At 41.6% G+C, this 14,372-nt stretch overlaps 1 protein-coding gene across 2 annotated transcripts in view; it reads right to left on the bottom strand.

Moving 5' to 3' along the window:
* Positions 1-2,369: 2,369 nt before the first annotated feature.
* ALPK3 (alpha kinase 3) overlaps positions 2,370-14,372 on the bottom strand; it is a 996,430-nt gene continuing 984,427 nt past the window's right edge. For both annotated transcript variants that reach the window (XM_069222021.1, XM_069222022.1), the window contains one exon: positions 2,370-11,202. In XM_069222021.1, coding sequence (XP_069078122.1) covers positions 10,854-11,202 — 349 coding nt within the window. In that variant the 3' untranslated portion in view covers positions 2,370-10,853. The remainder of the gene's footprint in view (positions 11,203-14,372) is intronic.

Below are 14,372 nucleotides of genomic sequence, written 5' to 3'. Positions count from 1 at the left end.
CTCTCCTTAAAACATTCCAAGGCCGAATCAGCCTTGGCTCCAAACAGTTTGTCCCCATCAAACGGAAGATCCAACAATATGGACTGTACATCCGCAGAAAAGCCCGAGTTACGGAGCCAGGCCTGCCTCCTTGCCACCACAGTTGTGCCCATTGCTCTGGCTACCGAGTCGGTCGTATCCAGTCCAGTCTGGATAATCTGGGTCGCAGCAGCCTGGGCATTTGAAACAACATCCAAAAGCTCTGTAAATGATGAGGAAATGTCATCCATCAGAGCATGAATATACCTCCCCAGGATACAGGTTGCGTTGGTGGCCTTCAACGCCAGATTGCAGGACGAAAAAATCTTCTTGGACTGGGCCTCCAGTTTCTTTGAATCTCTGTCCCCAGGCACCGTCGGGAAAGAACCAGGCGCTGACTTGGATGAACAGGAGGCCTGCACCACCAAGCTCTCCGGTGTAGGGTGCCTAGACAGAAAACCAGGGTCAGTTGGAGCCGCCCGATACCTCCTTGCCACGGCTCTGTGAACTGCTGGGGAAGATGCCGGCCTCTTCCACACCTCTAACACCGGATCCAGCAGAGCGTCATTAAATGGCAAAAGAGGCTCTGCCGCAGCTGAGGCCGGATGTAGCACCTCTGTTAGAAGGTTTTGTTTAGCCTCCACCACCGGCAAAGGCAGGTCCAAAAAACTAGCTGCCTTCCGTACCACTGCGTGAAAGGAAGCAGCCTCCTCAGTATATTCTCCCGGGGACAAAAGATCCCACTCAGGAGAAGTGTCCAGCCCACTGGCCGACTCCAGACCACGCAGCCCATCACCCGAGTCCTCTAGCTCTCCTTCCTCCAGGGCTCGTTGGTACTCCTGCTCCTCTAATACACGGAGAGCACGTCTCCTCGAATGAAGCCGTTGTTCAATACGCGGAGTCGACAATGCCTCCGCCGAAGTCGAAGATCGGTGCCGATCTTCAGAAGCCACCGACGCCGCGTCCGGCGCCACAGGTAACTTCAGCGCCGACGAAAGAGCAGTCGAAGCAGATGGACCCACCGGAGTCACAGGCCGAAATCCCGACGTCGACGGGATGGAAATCCCCGGGGCCAATCCCTCTGAAGCCACCGGAGCGGCCACCGGCGCCGACACCGGCGCCGAGCCCACGTTCCCAAAAGGGAGAAAGGGCATAAAGGGTGCCGGCCGAAGAGGCGCAGGATCACCCAATGAAAAGGCCAAAAGCCCAGCCGGAGCACCCCCTGGAGCCATCTGTTGGAAGATGGCATACATCGCATTCAAGAATGCAGAACTATCGGCTCCAGGGGTGGGAAAAGCCGGATACTGGGGTGCCTGTCTCGGAGGCGACCCCGATGCCGGCCTCGACGTCTGCGACGCCGGAGATAACACCTGAGGCTCCAATACCTCAATCACCGACGCCTGTCCAGGTGAAGTCGGAGACGCCGGAGAGGGCAACGGCGTCGAAGGATGCGGCGTAACCGTGGGACTGATCTCCCATGTCCTTCGGCGCCGATCCGAAGACCTGGAACGAGTCTCCTTTGAATGACGCCGAGATTCTCTACGGCGCCGGGAGTCTCGATGACGCCGATGTCTTGGCGAAGAAGACTTCTTGTGATGCTTCTCCTTCGATTTCGCCATAAACAGCTTTGCCTCACGTTCCTTGAGGGCCTTTGGATTCATGTGCTGGAATGAATCACAAGTCGAGACGTCGTGGTCGGAGCTCAAACACCAAAGGCAGTCGGAATGAGGATCCGTCACTGACATCTTGCCTCCACACTCACGACAAGGCTTGAATCCAGACTTTCTCTGCGACATTATTACCACAGCGAAAGACTACGCAGCAAAAATACACTGTAACCACAAAAGTAACAGTTGCTCCCTCGAAGATAACCGTTTCGAATGCACGGAAAAAAGGGAACTGACGTTGGCACGTCGTCGAGGACCTCTTATTGCCTGTATGACTTCAGACGGCGTCGCGTGGGCTAGAGTGACGTCCTCGTCGACGTGCAGAGACTAGTTAGAAGATTTCCGTCGAATGCTGGCGCCATGGGAGTATTCATTAGGTGAGGAATCCACAGGTAGTTGTATCCATCAGAAGTACACCGCACAATGAACCAGCTAATTTCCCACCACACTAACAGTCCTTTGATGAAGGTAATTCAAATGCTGTATTCTACACCATTTTCAGCTCCCTTCTGAATTTAGGACTTTTAGTTCCATAGAAACTCTAAATGAGGCCCAGTGTCTCTTAATCCTGTGTTCAAGTAGATACAATCCTTTTTACGATGTACTAGCTTATTACAGAACATACATTTGTTAGTGACTGCATTGCTCAGCAGTACATATATAATTCATGACAGAATACACATCTTAAAAAAGTATTTTTATTTATTACATTACATCAAAAGAAATTTTGATGTGGTAACTTTCTTCTCTTCAAATTGGCATGGGAATATCAATTTACATTAATGATAACATCACAAACCAGAGATATTAATACAGATTTGCAACTTGTTTTAGTTATGTATTCAGTTTCTTCTACAATGGAAAATATGGCTTACATATTGACATAAAATTACAAATAACTCTTCAGGATGTCAGTGTGTAAGTGTTACAGAAATTGAATTCAAATTTATATAATACAATGCAAGCATGTTCATCCTATGGATAAAAAACATGAATTTATGAGAGGGCATTAACACTCCAACTGTGATAAAAATATTAGCAGCTGCCAACTAAAGCAATGAGCTTTTACTGTGGTTATTCTTCCATGCTCATATACGAACAGCTGTATGCTGGCACAACTTACCAGATAAAAATGAGATGTTAATAACAGCTGTTTACTGTTTTCATTACAATACTGCAATAGTTGTGTTCATAGGCAGAAGCAACCTAGCTGTGAAGTCATTATAGATTTCCTACAGTAATTTACTGCATAACTGAAAAACCATGTCTGGAACTGTACAAGGAAACAGCAGACTTTAACCAATCCCCTTGTTAGACTCCTATCACTTTACCAGCCTACCAAGTAAAAAAAAAAACAATAGCTCCATTTGTATTTGTTGTACTGGTTGCCTCTTTTCCAACTCATGACATTATCTTTACACTGGTCTGGTGGGTTGTTAATGGACAACTAAGAAGTGCCATGTAGGCACCGTAAAAAAACCTCAAGTTTCTAAGAACATGAGTCTTTTAATAATAACCTACCCGCCAACACTAAGAAAACATGGCAACTCAATTTCTTCAAGAGTGCATGGCAAACTCTACTGCTTAATGTTTTTTCAGTCTTCAAACATCTCCTCAACTCTATTATTCTAGAGTTTATTTAGTTCTGTGACCGTTTGTGCTTTCTCCTTTTTATGGGCGAGCACAAAGTGCTCCGTCCATTCTGTAATCTCTCTTTGGGCTTTAAACCACGCCCATGCCACGTCAGTCTCTTACATTGGTTCGTGGGTTTGCCTTTTAAAATCCGCTTGCTTTCATTTGGGAAAGGCATGCATAGGTCATGCCTTTTCCGGTGTTTAGCCCACCTACACAGCACCGGTAAAGTACCAAAAACATACGAGGCTCGATGTTTTCAGCCTGGAGTCCGTACTACTTTAACTGTTTATTTTTCACCCAGCGCGATCGTGCTGCATTTTACATAGCACGCTCGTGCTGCGTTTTTTTTGCTTTACAAAGCTAATAGCTCTAACTCGAACAAATGCGAGACCCGTTGCATTGAAAATGCTTGTTTAGTTTCCCCCCTCTCCATTTCAGGCACTTGTTACAATTTAGAAATAACTTTCTTTTACCTACTCTCCACCAGAATGATCCCCATGAAGAATCGCTCAAAGATTTCACATAATTTATCGCTGCAGTTTCTTCCTTGCCTGCATTGGCCTCCATACCACCTAATGAAATATAAGGACAATTCTTATTTGAGGAAACGCTATGCATGTTCTTTTTTACGAACACTTAACTCCCAGTGTACAGGCGTAATTAGTTTTAGTTTTTTAGAAACAAACTCCTGCATTTGAAGTTTGTTTCTGAAAAACAAAAGAAATTGGTGAGCAGATGCCTTACACATGGCAGCTATCCACCAAACCTATGGTGCTTTCGGAGGAACCGCTGTGACAGCAGTTCCTCTGAAAGCACAGAAATCACTGCTGTGTCGACAGTGATCTTTACATTTGTGTCACAGTAGTCCTTCAGGGCAGACATAACGAAACTTGAGGGGGCCCCCCATGCTCTGGACTCAGGAGCACTCAGCCTGGGGCCTGCCAACCGTGCACAGTGCCAGAGGGGGCCCGTTGGGGTTGGGGGCCCCCGCAGTGCAGAGTCTGTGGGGGCTTTTGTTACAGCACTGCATCAGGGCGGTGGGCATAATGTTCTCTGCCATCCTGATGAATGGTCGAACCGCCTGCAAATTTTCTTTGAGCCATACATCGGTGGGTGCGAATGTATTTCGCCTGACCCTTAAAAGTGGTTGCCATCAAAGTGATTGTTCCATTGCAGTGTAACTTCTCACAAGTGATGTTTTCTCGATTTCATCTATCACCCCCTGTCAATTTTTTTTTTGTAATGCTGTTTGTTCTAATATAACATTTAATATATAGTGTTTCAGTCTGATCGAAGGCTGTGCTCTAGTACAGCACTGACATTAAATGAAAAAAAACTGTGGTTTACTCACTGGCACAAAATATTGTGAATATGTTTACATATCAGCATATTACTGTGACGTTGACAGTATCTATATCTTAGTTCTTCTTAATTTCAGCGAATGACCAAAGATTACTAATAAATATGAATGTATTCAAATATGTTTAGATCAAACTGCTTACAATGACCTTTGTAATGAAACAAAGGCATTTTAGGCTTATCAGCAGTGCATCAAGGAGGTCTGGAGCTTTTTGATCATGTAAATTACTTGTCCAGCACCACACCATTTCAAACACTTTTGTATACTCATATTCAAACGTTTTCAGTCTACCACAGACCTTAGCCTTTGACTGGGGTGGTATCAGACAGTTTAGCGTTTGCTTCTTCACAAAGTGCCTTTAGACATGCTGGCCAGTAAACATTTTCCAGCCCATTTTCTATTATTTAACCATTTTCAGTTTACATCTTCTGATGATCTGAAACAAATATTCAAAACCTGCTATTATGATCCGATTTGGCCTTACTGTTTTCTCAATTACTATCAACTCATCGGGTCTGCCATTTCCATAAACAGAGATGATGATGATATTACTTGGCTCTTCATCCTCCAGTGGGGTATCCTGGGACAATCTCCACATCATTGCAGTTCTATTAGAGAGCCACAGAGGGCTTCCACAACACCCCCAGTTTAAGATCAGTTATGATTTATCTAATTGTGAGTAGATTTCACCCTTCCCAATGTGAAACGAAAAGTCATAGGAGCCAGTGGTGCTTATTTTCTCTTATAGCTTCAGCACTATTAGCCGCCAGTGATGAGAAGATGCAACAGCTTCTTCTCAGTGTCTAAGGAAGGAAAGGATTCTGTGGCTTAGAGGAGGAGGACAGATATCACTCAGGAACAGAGGAAGGGGGCCAGTTGCCACATCATATTGGCCACATCATAAGTCACCCTAGCTTCCGTTCTCTAGATGTACTGAATAGGTCACTCCGCTGCGAAACTCTATGACAGATATTGACTCTACTGCAGCCAAACAAAATCTAGCATTCGGATATTGGTTGCTTTCCCTGTTCAATCAATCAATCAGTAATTTGTTAAGCACGTTACTCACCCGGAAGGGTCTCAAGGCGCTGTCCAGCTCTTTTTGGGGGTTTGTAACAATACAGCCGCTGTTTCAAATGACCTGCAGTACAAATTTAACTAAGTACAAAAGTTATTATGTTGGTGGAAATCAATCCTTTGTCATTGGATATCTGTGGAGGAATGTGCTAAAGATGTACCTCCCCCCAGAACAATAAATAGTTTGTTTGCAGAAATGTTCAACTTAAGAAGATGACTGTTTGCAGATCCTCCAAAAGATCAACAGCAGAAGAAATTCCACATCTGTAATAATGGGTCCTTGTTTGTTCTGTGACTGGTCATGGAAACTACTGTTTTTAGTAACGTTTCACTAGTGATACACCTCTAAAAGTGTAAATCACCTATAACACGATTTTGGATGGTATTGCATGGACTTATTAAAGTTACTGAAATTATGTAACATGTTTGAAATAAGTGTTATTCTGATTCAGCTTAAGTTGCTTCTAAAAACATGCTTCAAGTGATTGGTTAATTTGTATTAACCCTAGTCAGCTGCATAATTTTTAAATGCTCAACACATTTGTCTAACAGAACCTACTGATTATCTAATGGCATGCGTTCACAGAAGTAAATGTGTACATCACACCCATTTTTGATCAGAACACTACTTGAACTATAAGAAAAGGTGGGATGCACCCCTTTCTGTTTCCACAATGAGATTATAATATGAGCAATCCAACACACTCGATGTAGCTAAATACTTTGAACAGACCACTTCAAATACTCACTTGCTTCTGGGACCAGTGATAGCAGTGTAATCATGGAAAAGGGGTGCAATAAATATAATGTGCCTCCATACATTAGTGATGTTTTAGTTGAAAAAGAAGGCCGCAAAAGAATGCAGCTCTGTATTAGTTTCACTCTGTTGCTCTCATTCGTTTTAAATACCAAAGGGGGTTTTAGCATCATGAAGAGGCAACATGAAAAGTAAGAAAGCTTGGAAAGAGTGTGGATTGTCGCTGGTGAAAATCATCTTCACCATGTAAAGATTCTTCTGATGTATTTCTTTTTGCTAAAATATGGCCAATTAATCTCTAAAGACGGAATTTTGAAATAATTATATTGAAATACATCATGGATTATAAATCTGTTCTCAGAAGCATAGAAGTGCCAGAAATCACCTGCTGGACAACTTTGGGGCATGATACTCATGAGATTCATTGTGTAATTGACATGTAAATATGCTGTTGAAGCATGCACAGAAACTGCAAATTGTTGAAAATGCTCTGAAAACAACACTGATCCAAATATATTGACATGATAACCTTGAACGGATCATTTCGGCATTTGTAACTAACCCAAAGGTACAGCAAACAAGCTAATATCAAGCGATTTCATTAAGGGACTCTTGCAAAATAATTAGCAGGCTAGGTGCCACTCTGTGATATCATCATAACAAAACGTTTCTAGTTTTGCATCTGTGGTGTTCTATAACAAAACAGTTTATAATGAATGGCAAGTTCATCTGTCTAATTTGTAAAATGCTGTAGCACTCATACTGGGGCACATCTTGTTTCTCTGCACTTTATTTTGGAAGAAAAGAGAAATGAAACACTGGAAGATTATTTGCTCAGCAGCACACATGTGTTCTGGAGGGGTGGAACTGAGATTGGAACTAATGTTTTTCATTTACACAGCTGAGAATTTAGTCACGTGAACAAAATGGAAACAGACTGCTATTCTGATTTCTGATTTCTATTCTGATTTCTGGGCTCTCTTCATCTGGAAATGTCAAGAGTAACATACGGGTCTAGTTGGAAAGCATTGAGGACGATTATTGAAATAATCATTAATTACGTTTAGAAGAACATATCAATTTAGCCTGTGCACTCAGTCTAAATCTTATACTGTACATATACTATTCATCCACCTAGCAGAGCCATTTCTTGCATTACACTGTATATGCTTCCAGTAGTGAGCTCAACAATTGTGTGAGCACATACAATGTAAAGGAAATATACATGGCAGCAGTCTTCTTTTAAAGATGGTTTCCTGTGTATACAATTGTCTATTGTACGTCTTGCTCCACCGCATAATGTTCGGCATATCTTAATAAATATTCTGTGATAAAGGCTGTGTTTTATAAATAAGATCTTCAGCTCACACAGGTAATGATGTACTGCCATACTATATATGTGTGCCTTACCACTAAACAGTTTGGGGGAGGCAGCTATGCATGACATTGATAATTGAAAGTGTTTTTAAAAGTTGTTAGTCCCGGAATAGGGGATAACATGGAGACTAGGTCTTACGGGTCAAAAACACGAGAAAAGCCCTATTCTGACCTGAGTACCACGCCCTTTTCCTCCACATTTATCACCTGATCTTTTGCTCTCATTCACCGCCCTCTTAAACGCACACTGTGCATATGCAAGAAGGATGCATTTACACATTTACCACCTGTTTCGAGCAAGTGGTAAATAACAGTGGGGGATCGATAGGGGTCAGGGCAGCAGAGATTGGGAGGGCGACCAGGGCAGCTGTTGCCAGTTAAAGGGAAAAGTTCCACTGACCCCCATGGAGTTAACCGCATTGTGTAGGTGTCCTCAAACTTTGGGGGCTCAGCAGTGTGTTTCCAGCTGCAGATGGACTCCCAGTAAAACTAGACCCGATTTCCTTGTCCCCAGGTATTGCAGTCGTGGCACCACGGGACCAGTTGTAGTCAGCCAGAGCAGTATCACCATAGCAAATACTGCTCTGACTGATTTTTAATCGCACCCTCACTATGACGGCATGCTATACGAGTAGTGACTACGTTGAGAACAAAGGGGCTAACACACTTAACAGCACAATGTTGTATGATACTCTGTTTAATTCATTTTACTCAACAATTTGCTTTTACATTGCACCACAACAGAACATTCAAATTCATAGTTCTGTTTTGGAAACTACAAAATCCGAAGGTCCAATCGAGCAAGTTGTCTTATCATCCTATTACAGCGATTTAGTCATTTTTTAAAAAAAAGCTAGTCTATTAAATTGCCAGCTAGTCTCAGTTTTCCAGTGCAATGGCAACAGGCATACGCGGTCTCGAATGAAAAGTGTGTGTGTGTCTGTCTCTAATACCCTTTAAAGATAACATGAAATCATTAAGAGTGCATGCCACCAACGCTAGACCTTCATAGCAGTGGGCTAAATTCCATAGCCTCTCCCTCTTTGAACAACATCTCTGGATAATGATGACAGTAATAACAGCAACTATTCTGCGAGAGGCGACGGCTGAGGTGCTCAATAGGACCGTGCAGGGAATGTAAAAGACATAAAGACCTGTTGCTATACAGCTGCCATTGCTCAAATAAAATATAAAATACTCCTTCATATATAAAGCTATTAGAAAACGGATTCAACTTTAAGGGAGCACAGGAGGTCATTACTGTCAAATTAAATTTACTTTGCCAAAACAAGTCAGATTCAAAGGTGCCATGTAGTCTTTCTTTTTACTATACTGTACAAATATGGTATTTTGTGAAGAATATACTGTGCACTGCGTTTGCTTCATTACATTTCTGTAGCTTCTATATTCCTATTTTTGTGGACTAATTTTGAAGAGCGCTCCCTAAGGAGCTTGTGATTTGAAGGCAATCAACACGGGTTTCGCTGGATGGAATGAATGCCAAACCTTGACAATTACTCAAGATTTCTGTCTAAGCACCACTTGGTGAAAAGGTAGCGTTTGCTCGATTGGACCCGTTTTGTTTGTTTATAAATATAACAAGCATCAGTTAGTACAACATTTCAAATGTAAAAGAACATCGTAAACAAAAAAAAAGACACGTTTATAACACATGAATAAGCAGAGAACAACTCTTGCCTCAAACTATAAAGAAACAAACGTGTAAACACTTAGAGGACATTTATGTTAAAATAGCTAATAGTACAATATATGGTTTCTCTAAATACACGTCGGGATACATTTTTCTCTTTGTGATCGAAAGGGTTAAAAATCAGTAAACCTGTTTATGGCTGCAGTGGTTTGTGTGTGATGTATACCCTGACATTTTGTGTGCTGATCACGCAGTTCCAGTGATATAATGCTTCTATTAAGGGTTTAGTACCACGTCCCTTTCAAGAAAGCTCACTAGTATTCAAGCATGAAATCAATCCGCTAAATTTGCCCATAGACTTGGAAAAAAAGTCCTACTTACGCAAAAGGCAAAGAAAATCACTGCTCATATTTCATACTTCATGTGATTATTTCTCCGTAAAACAAATATGTGCTATGGTTTCCACAAACAAAGTTCAGAAATCTAAGAAGAGAGACATCCCCAGTTCTTATACTTAATTGTAGCGAAAATGAATAACACAATGCAATATATGTTGGCAAATACCACATTCCTGGTTTTATAATGCAATTAGTCGCTTTCTGCAACATCACCAATTTCACAAAAACAGTAAATATACAAAGCACTTGACTTATCAATGGGTCTCCTCTGTTCAAACCCACTATAGACTGTCTACATTTGATAAAAACTTCCTTGCGATTGCAGCTAAAAGGATAATCATCAATGCGGCAATATGTTCTCCTACATTCTGTAGAATCACCTGTACATCTAGTTTTTCCATGACGTTATTCCTATTCCAGCAAGGCAAACTGAACGCACATTTTCTTTCAATAGTCAAGAAAAACTCAATACTTCTTCAATCTTTTTCTTGGTTTCTCTCTCTTCTGTATACTGACTCTATCTATTTTATCATCAGATGCAGGCAGAAAAATAAAAAAAAGAATGTGCAGCATCCTGTCAAATCCAGGCATAGGCCCAAGCCATTATATATTGGAATAAAACTATGTTTTCATGATATATGAGTTGGAGCTAAAATTATTTGTAAGGCATGAATTCTTTAATTCCATTTCCAACATCATCACATTAGACTGTCAACAGTCTGTATTCAGGTATTAAAGTTGTACGAAATGAAATGTCGTAAAGGATAAGGGCACTTAAAGTACTTCTGTTGTGCTATTTCCATAATAGATGTTTTCTGAAAATGATTTATGTACTTTATTTTAAGTCATAGTCCAGTACTTATTATTCAAGTTCACTTGTTTATGGTTGTAATTGGATTTAATTTTTTTTATTTTATCGCATTTTAGCAGGTTTTGACGTTTCAACAGTTTTTTGCTTAGCAGATGGTTGTAGCTCTCCGGTTTCAGTCACTTTCCTTGCAGTCTTAGGACTTACAGCACTTTTGCGAGGACCCTGAGGGCTAGGCATGCCTTTCTTTGGGATCTGCGGGCTGGATTGAGTGGATCCTGCTTTCCGTCCCATAGAAGGGCTTTTTGATCCTTTAGGCTTTGCTGGCGTTTGTAGCGTATCAATGCTCTTCAATGATCTCAGCCCCAACATTTCACAATAACGGTTGCACTGATGAAGTGAAACAAAGAGTTCAACAGAAGAAGGGCAACAGCTCTCTTTGAGGCCTTGATACCTAAAATTAATACAAAATTAAGTTTAGACGTTCATGGACTTTCATTGATGGAATACAAATTGAAATGCCTCTTGTGCTTATTAAATCATGACCACAGACTTTATATTTGCGAGATTTTGCCTTACCTTAAACCACAGATAAGTTTCAGAGAAATCTGTTGCATAACACCACATCAATCTCACAAAAATTCTGACGACATTCAAAATGGAAATGGAAGTACTTTCAAATGGATTTGCTAAATCATTTATTTGTGTTCATTGGGGGCTGGCAGCCTGGCACATTAGAATATGTGAGGCAGAGCACCATCAGTCTTGACAGCCACCACTGGTAGTGATGGCGTGAACTGTTATAAAGCCATCAGCCAGGCACTTTCTCTTGCACGCACACTATGTATTTGTGAATCAAGGGCACAGACAGATGCAGCTCTAATCCAAATGCACAACGTAAATGTAAGAGAACATGGAAGGGAATAGTCATGTGTCCTTGATATACCGCCATAAAAAAATAGTTGTCCAAAGATTTTCATTTTGTATTTGTGTTTTTGTATCATTAGAGAAGTGATTTAGCTTGGGTAGACATTGCTAATCTAGGCCGATTTTTTCTGGGCGACATTTATAAAAATGGCGCATATTTTGCAGTGATGATATATTATTTCAGGAACCATGAGACCTATATACTTCATTTTGGTGTCAAAACATAGGTTTTGGGGGTTAAGTAGTCTTATATAGAGAGAAAATAGCTCATCAGTGCAACCCCGTCTGCCATTTTCCAAATTAGCAGCTTTCTAATGATGTGTTTTAACCATCGTACTGGTAATTTATTTTAATATTGTTTCTGTTTCAGGTTCTCAGTTGATTCAAATTCGTAAACATGAGCAAAGCAGGTGATAGCAGAGTATCTTTACCGCCTGACAGAGTGGTGGTAACTACAAAATCTGAGGACTCCTTCAACAAAAAAAATGTGTCATATGCCAAACTAATCCGAAAGAAAAGCTAACGTTAAGTGCGGCTGGACAGAAGAGAGTTTGAGATGCTGCAGAAATATGGCAAGTTAAAGTTCACAAAAGATTGAAATTGATGGGTGAAAAGGATCAAATATTTTATCATTGTAACAAGTGCTGCAAGTCGTGTACAATGGAAAAAAGGCTGAAAAAAAAAATAGTAAATAAATAGCAGAAACCAGTGTAACACAAAAAGAATCAGTGTCTTCTGAGAAAGCGACAACCAACTAGAAGATTGATGGCTTCCCCTCGTCCACCTCCAGCAAATGATCAGAAAGCAGAGGATCTTCAATGTGTTATCTGTGGTGTAGCCAGAACAAGGGCAAAAGGGACTGACGAAAGAACAAAGTGCAGAGTATGTAAGTCTCAAAGAGCAAACATGTTTTTATCTGCAGCTAGTTTCTTCCAAGATGAAGTTTTCAGCTGAGTAGCTGATCTAAACAGCACAATGAATGTATCTGCAGTGGATTTGTACGCCCACCCGTACTGCATGAGTGCATACATTCGAAACTTGGCGGCAATGAGCTCCCAGCAGCAACGTAACCACCAGCCTTCATTTAAGTTTGCACTCTTTGAAAAAGCAAACGAAGTTTTAAAGCCACTCTTGAGCGCTGTCCACATTTTCACACTCGGTGAGATCAGATAAATAATGGGCAACATTGATGAAAATGTATTGATCCAGAATAATTAAATCAAGATTTTTCTGGTAAGAATGTAAAATGACAGAATTCGTTTTTGTCAGTCTAACAAAAAGAATGATCCACTAATGGTGTTCTCAGCTGATTTGACTTCTGAAGTTCTTGCTGCCCAAATAAGATCATAGGATGCAGTAACATCAGCAGAAACCATTTTAAGAAACATCCTGAAATATTCAGATTTTGAACTTAATGACAAATTTTGTGATGCCACAGAGCTCCACAAATCATGGGAATCAATAAGAAGGCCTAATGTTGTCTTAACATTTTTTACATCATTGTTTAATATCAGCAAAGCAAACTGTTACAAACCAAAGTTCCTGAGTTTGGAACAGAAGCCAACAACAGTGATGATGGCTTTGAAGATATAAGCGAAGAAATGGAAAACAATCCCATAAACCGACAGGCTTATGCTATGGAAATGTACTGTCTTTCCAAATCATGTTTTATGAATTACATCATGGCAAAAAGTAAACTCCACTATACATGATGACTGCCCACACAATCTATGACAAGTGCAAATGTAGAGAGCTAATCACTTCAATAAATATGACTGGTGCATCAACAAGTTATAATTGCAAAACAAACAGTTAATGGACGGAATGCAGACCAAATCAAACATTCACCCCCAGTCACAGATCTGGGTTTAATCCATCAGTTTTTTGCTCACCATGCCATTCCAGTTTGGACCTACCCATATGCAAATCAGTCTTAACCCTGTTCCTCATGAGAACAGTCCAGCCCGAACTGCCAGGCCAGGTCCTCCCTGGACCAGAAACAAGCATCCTGGGACCTGTTTCGGGGTATCACCCCTCTTCAGCCAGGCTAGCTTGAATCTGGTGGCATAGTGAGCACAGGACCCACGTCTGGGCATACCCTTCCCACTTTGGGCAACAAATGCAAAAAGAACAGTTGATGGACAGAATGTATACCAAATCAAACATTCACCCCCAGTCGCAGATCTGGGTTTAATCCATCCGTTTTTTTTGCATTTGTCTCCCCAAGTGGGAAGGGTATGCCCAGACAAGAGTCCCATGCTCACTGCGCCACTGGATTCAAGCTAGCCTAGCTGATGAAGGGTGATACCCTGAAACCGGTCCTAGGATGCTTGTTTCCGGTCCAGGAAGGACCTGGCTTGGCAGTTCGGGCTAGACTGTTCCCCTGAGGAACAGGGTCAAAACTGATTTGCATATGGCTGGGTCAAAACTGGGGTGGCGTGGGGAACAAAAAAACAATGGATTAAAGCCTGATCTTTGTGACTGGAGTTGAATGTTTGCATTGTTCAGCATTCTGTCCATCATCTGTTCTTTTTGCATTTGTTGCCCCACGTGGGAAGGGTATGCCCAGACATGGGTTCTGTGCTCACTGCGCCACTGGATTCAAGCTAGCCTAGCTGATGAAGGGTGATACCCTGAAACCGGTTCTAGAATGCTTGTTTCCGGTCCAGGGAGGACCTGGCTTGGCAGTTCGGGCTG

This window comes from Pleurodeles waltl, chromosome 3_1 (genome assembly GCF_031143425.1).
Source record: "Pleurodeles waltl isolate 20211129_DDA chromosome 3_1, aPleWal1.hap1.20221129, whole genome shotgun sequence".
NCBI classification, from domain to species: domain Eukaryota; kingdom Metazoa; phylum Chordata; class Amphibia; order Caudata; family Salamandridae; genus Pleurodeles; species Pleurodeles waltl.
Note: the sequence above shows the minus strand (reverse complement) of the source record. Positions and strands in the feature narration are given on the sequence as shown.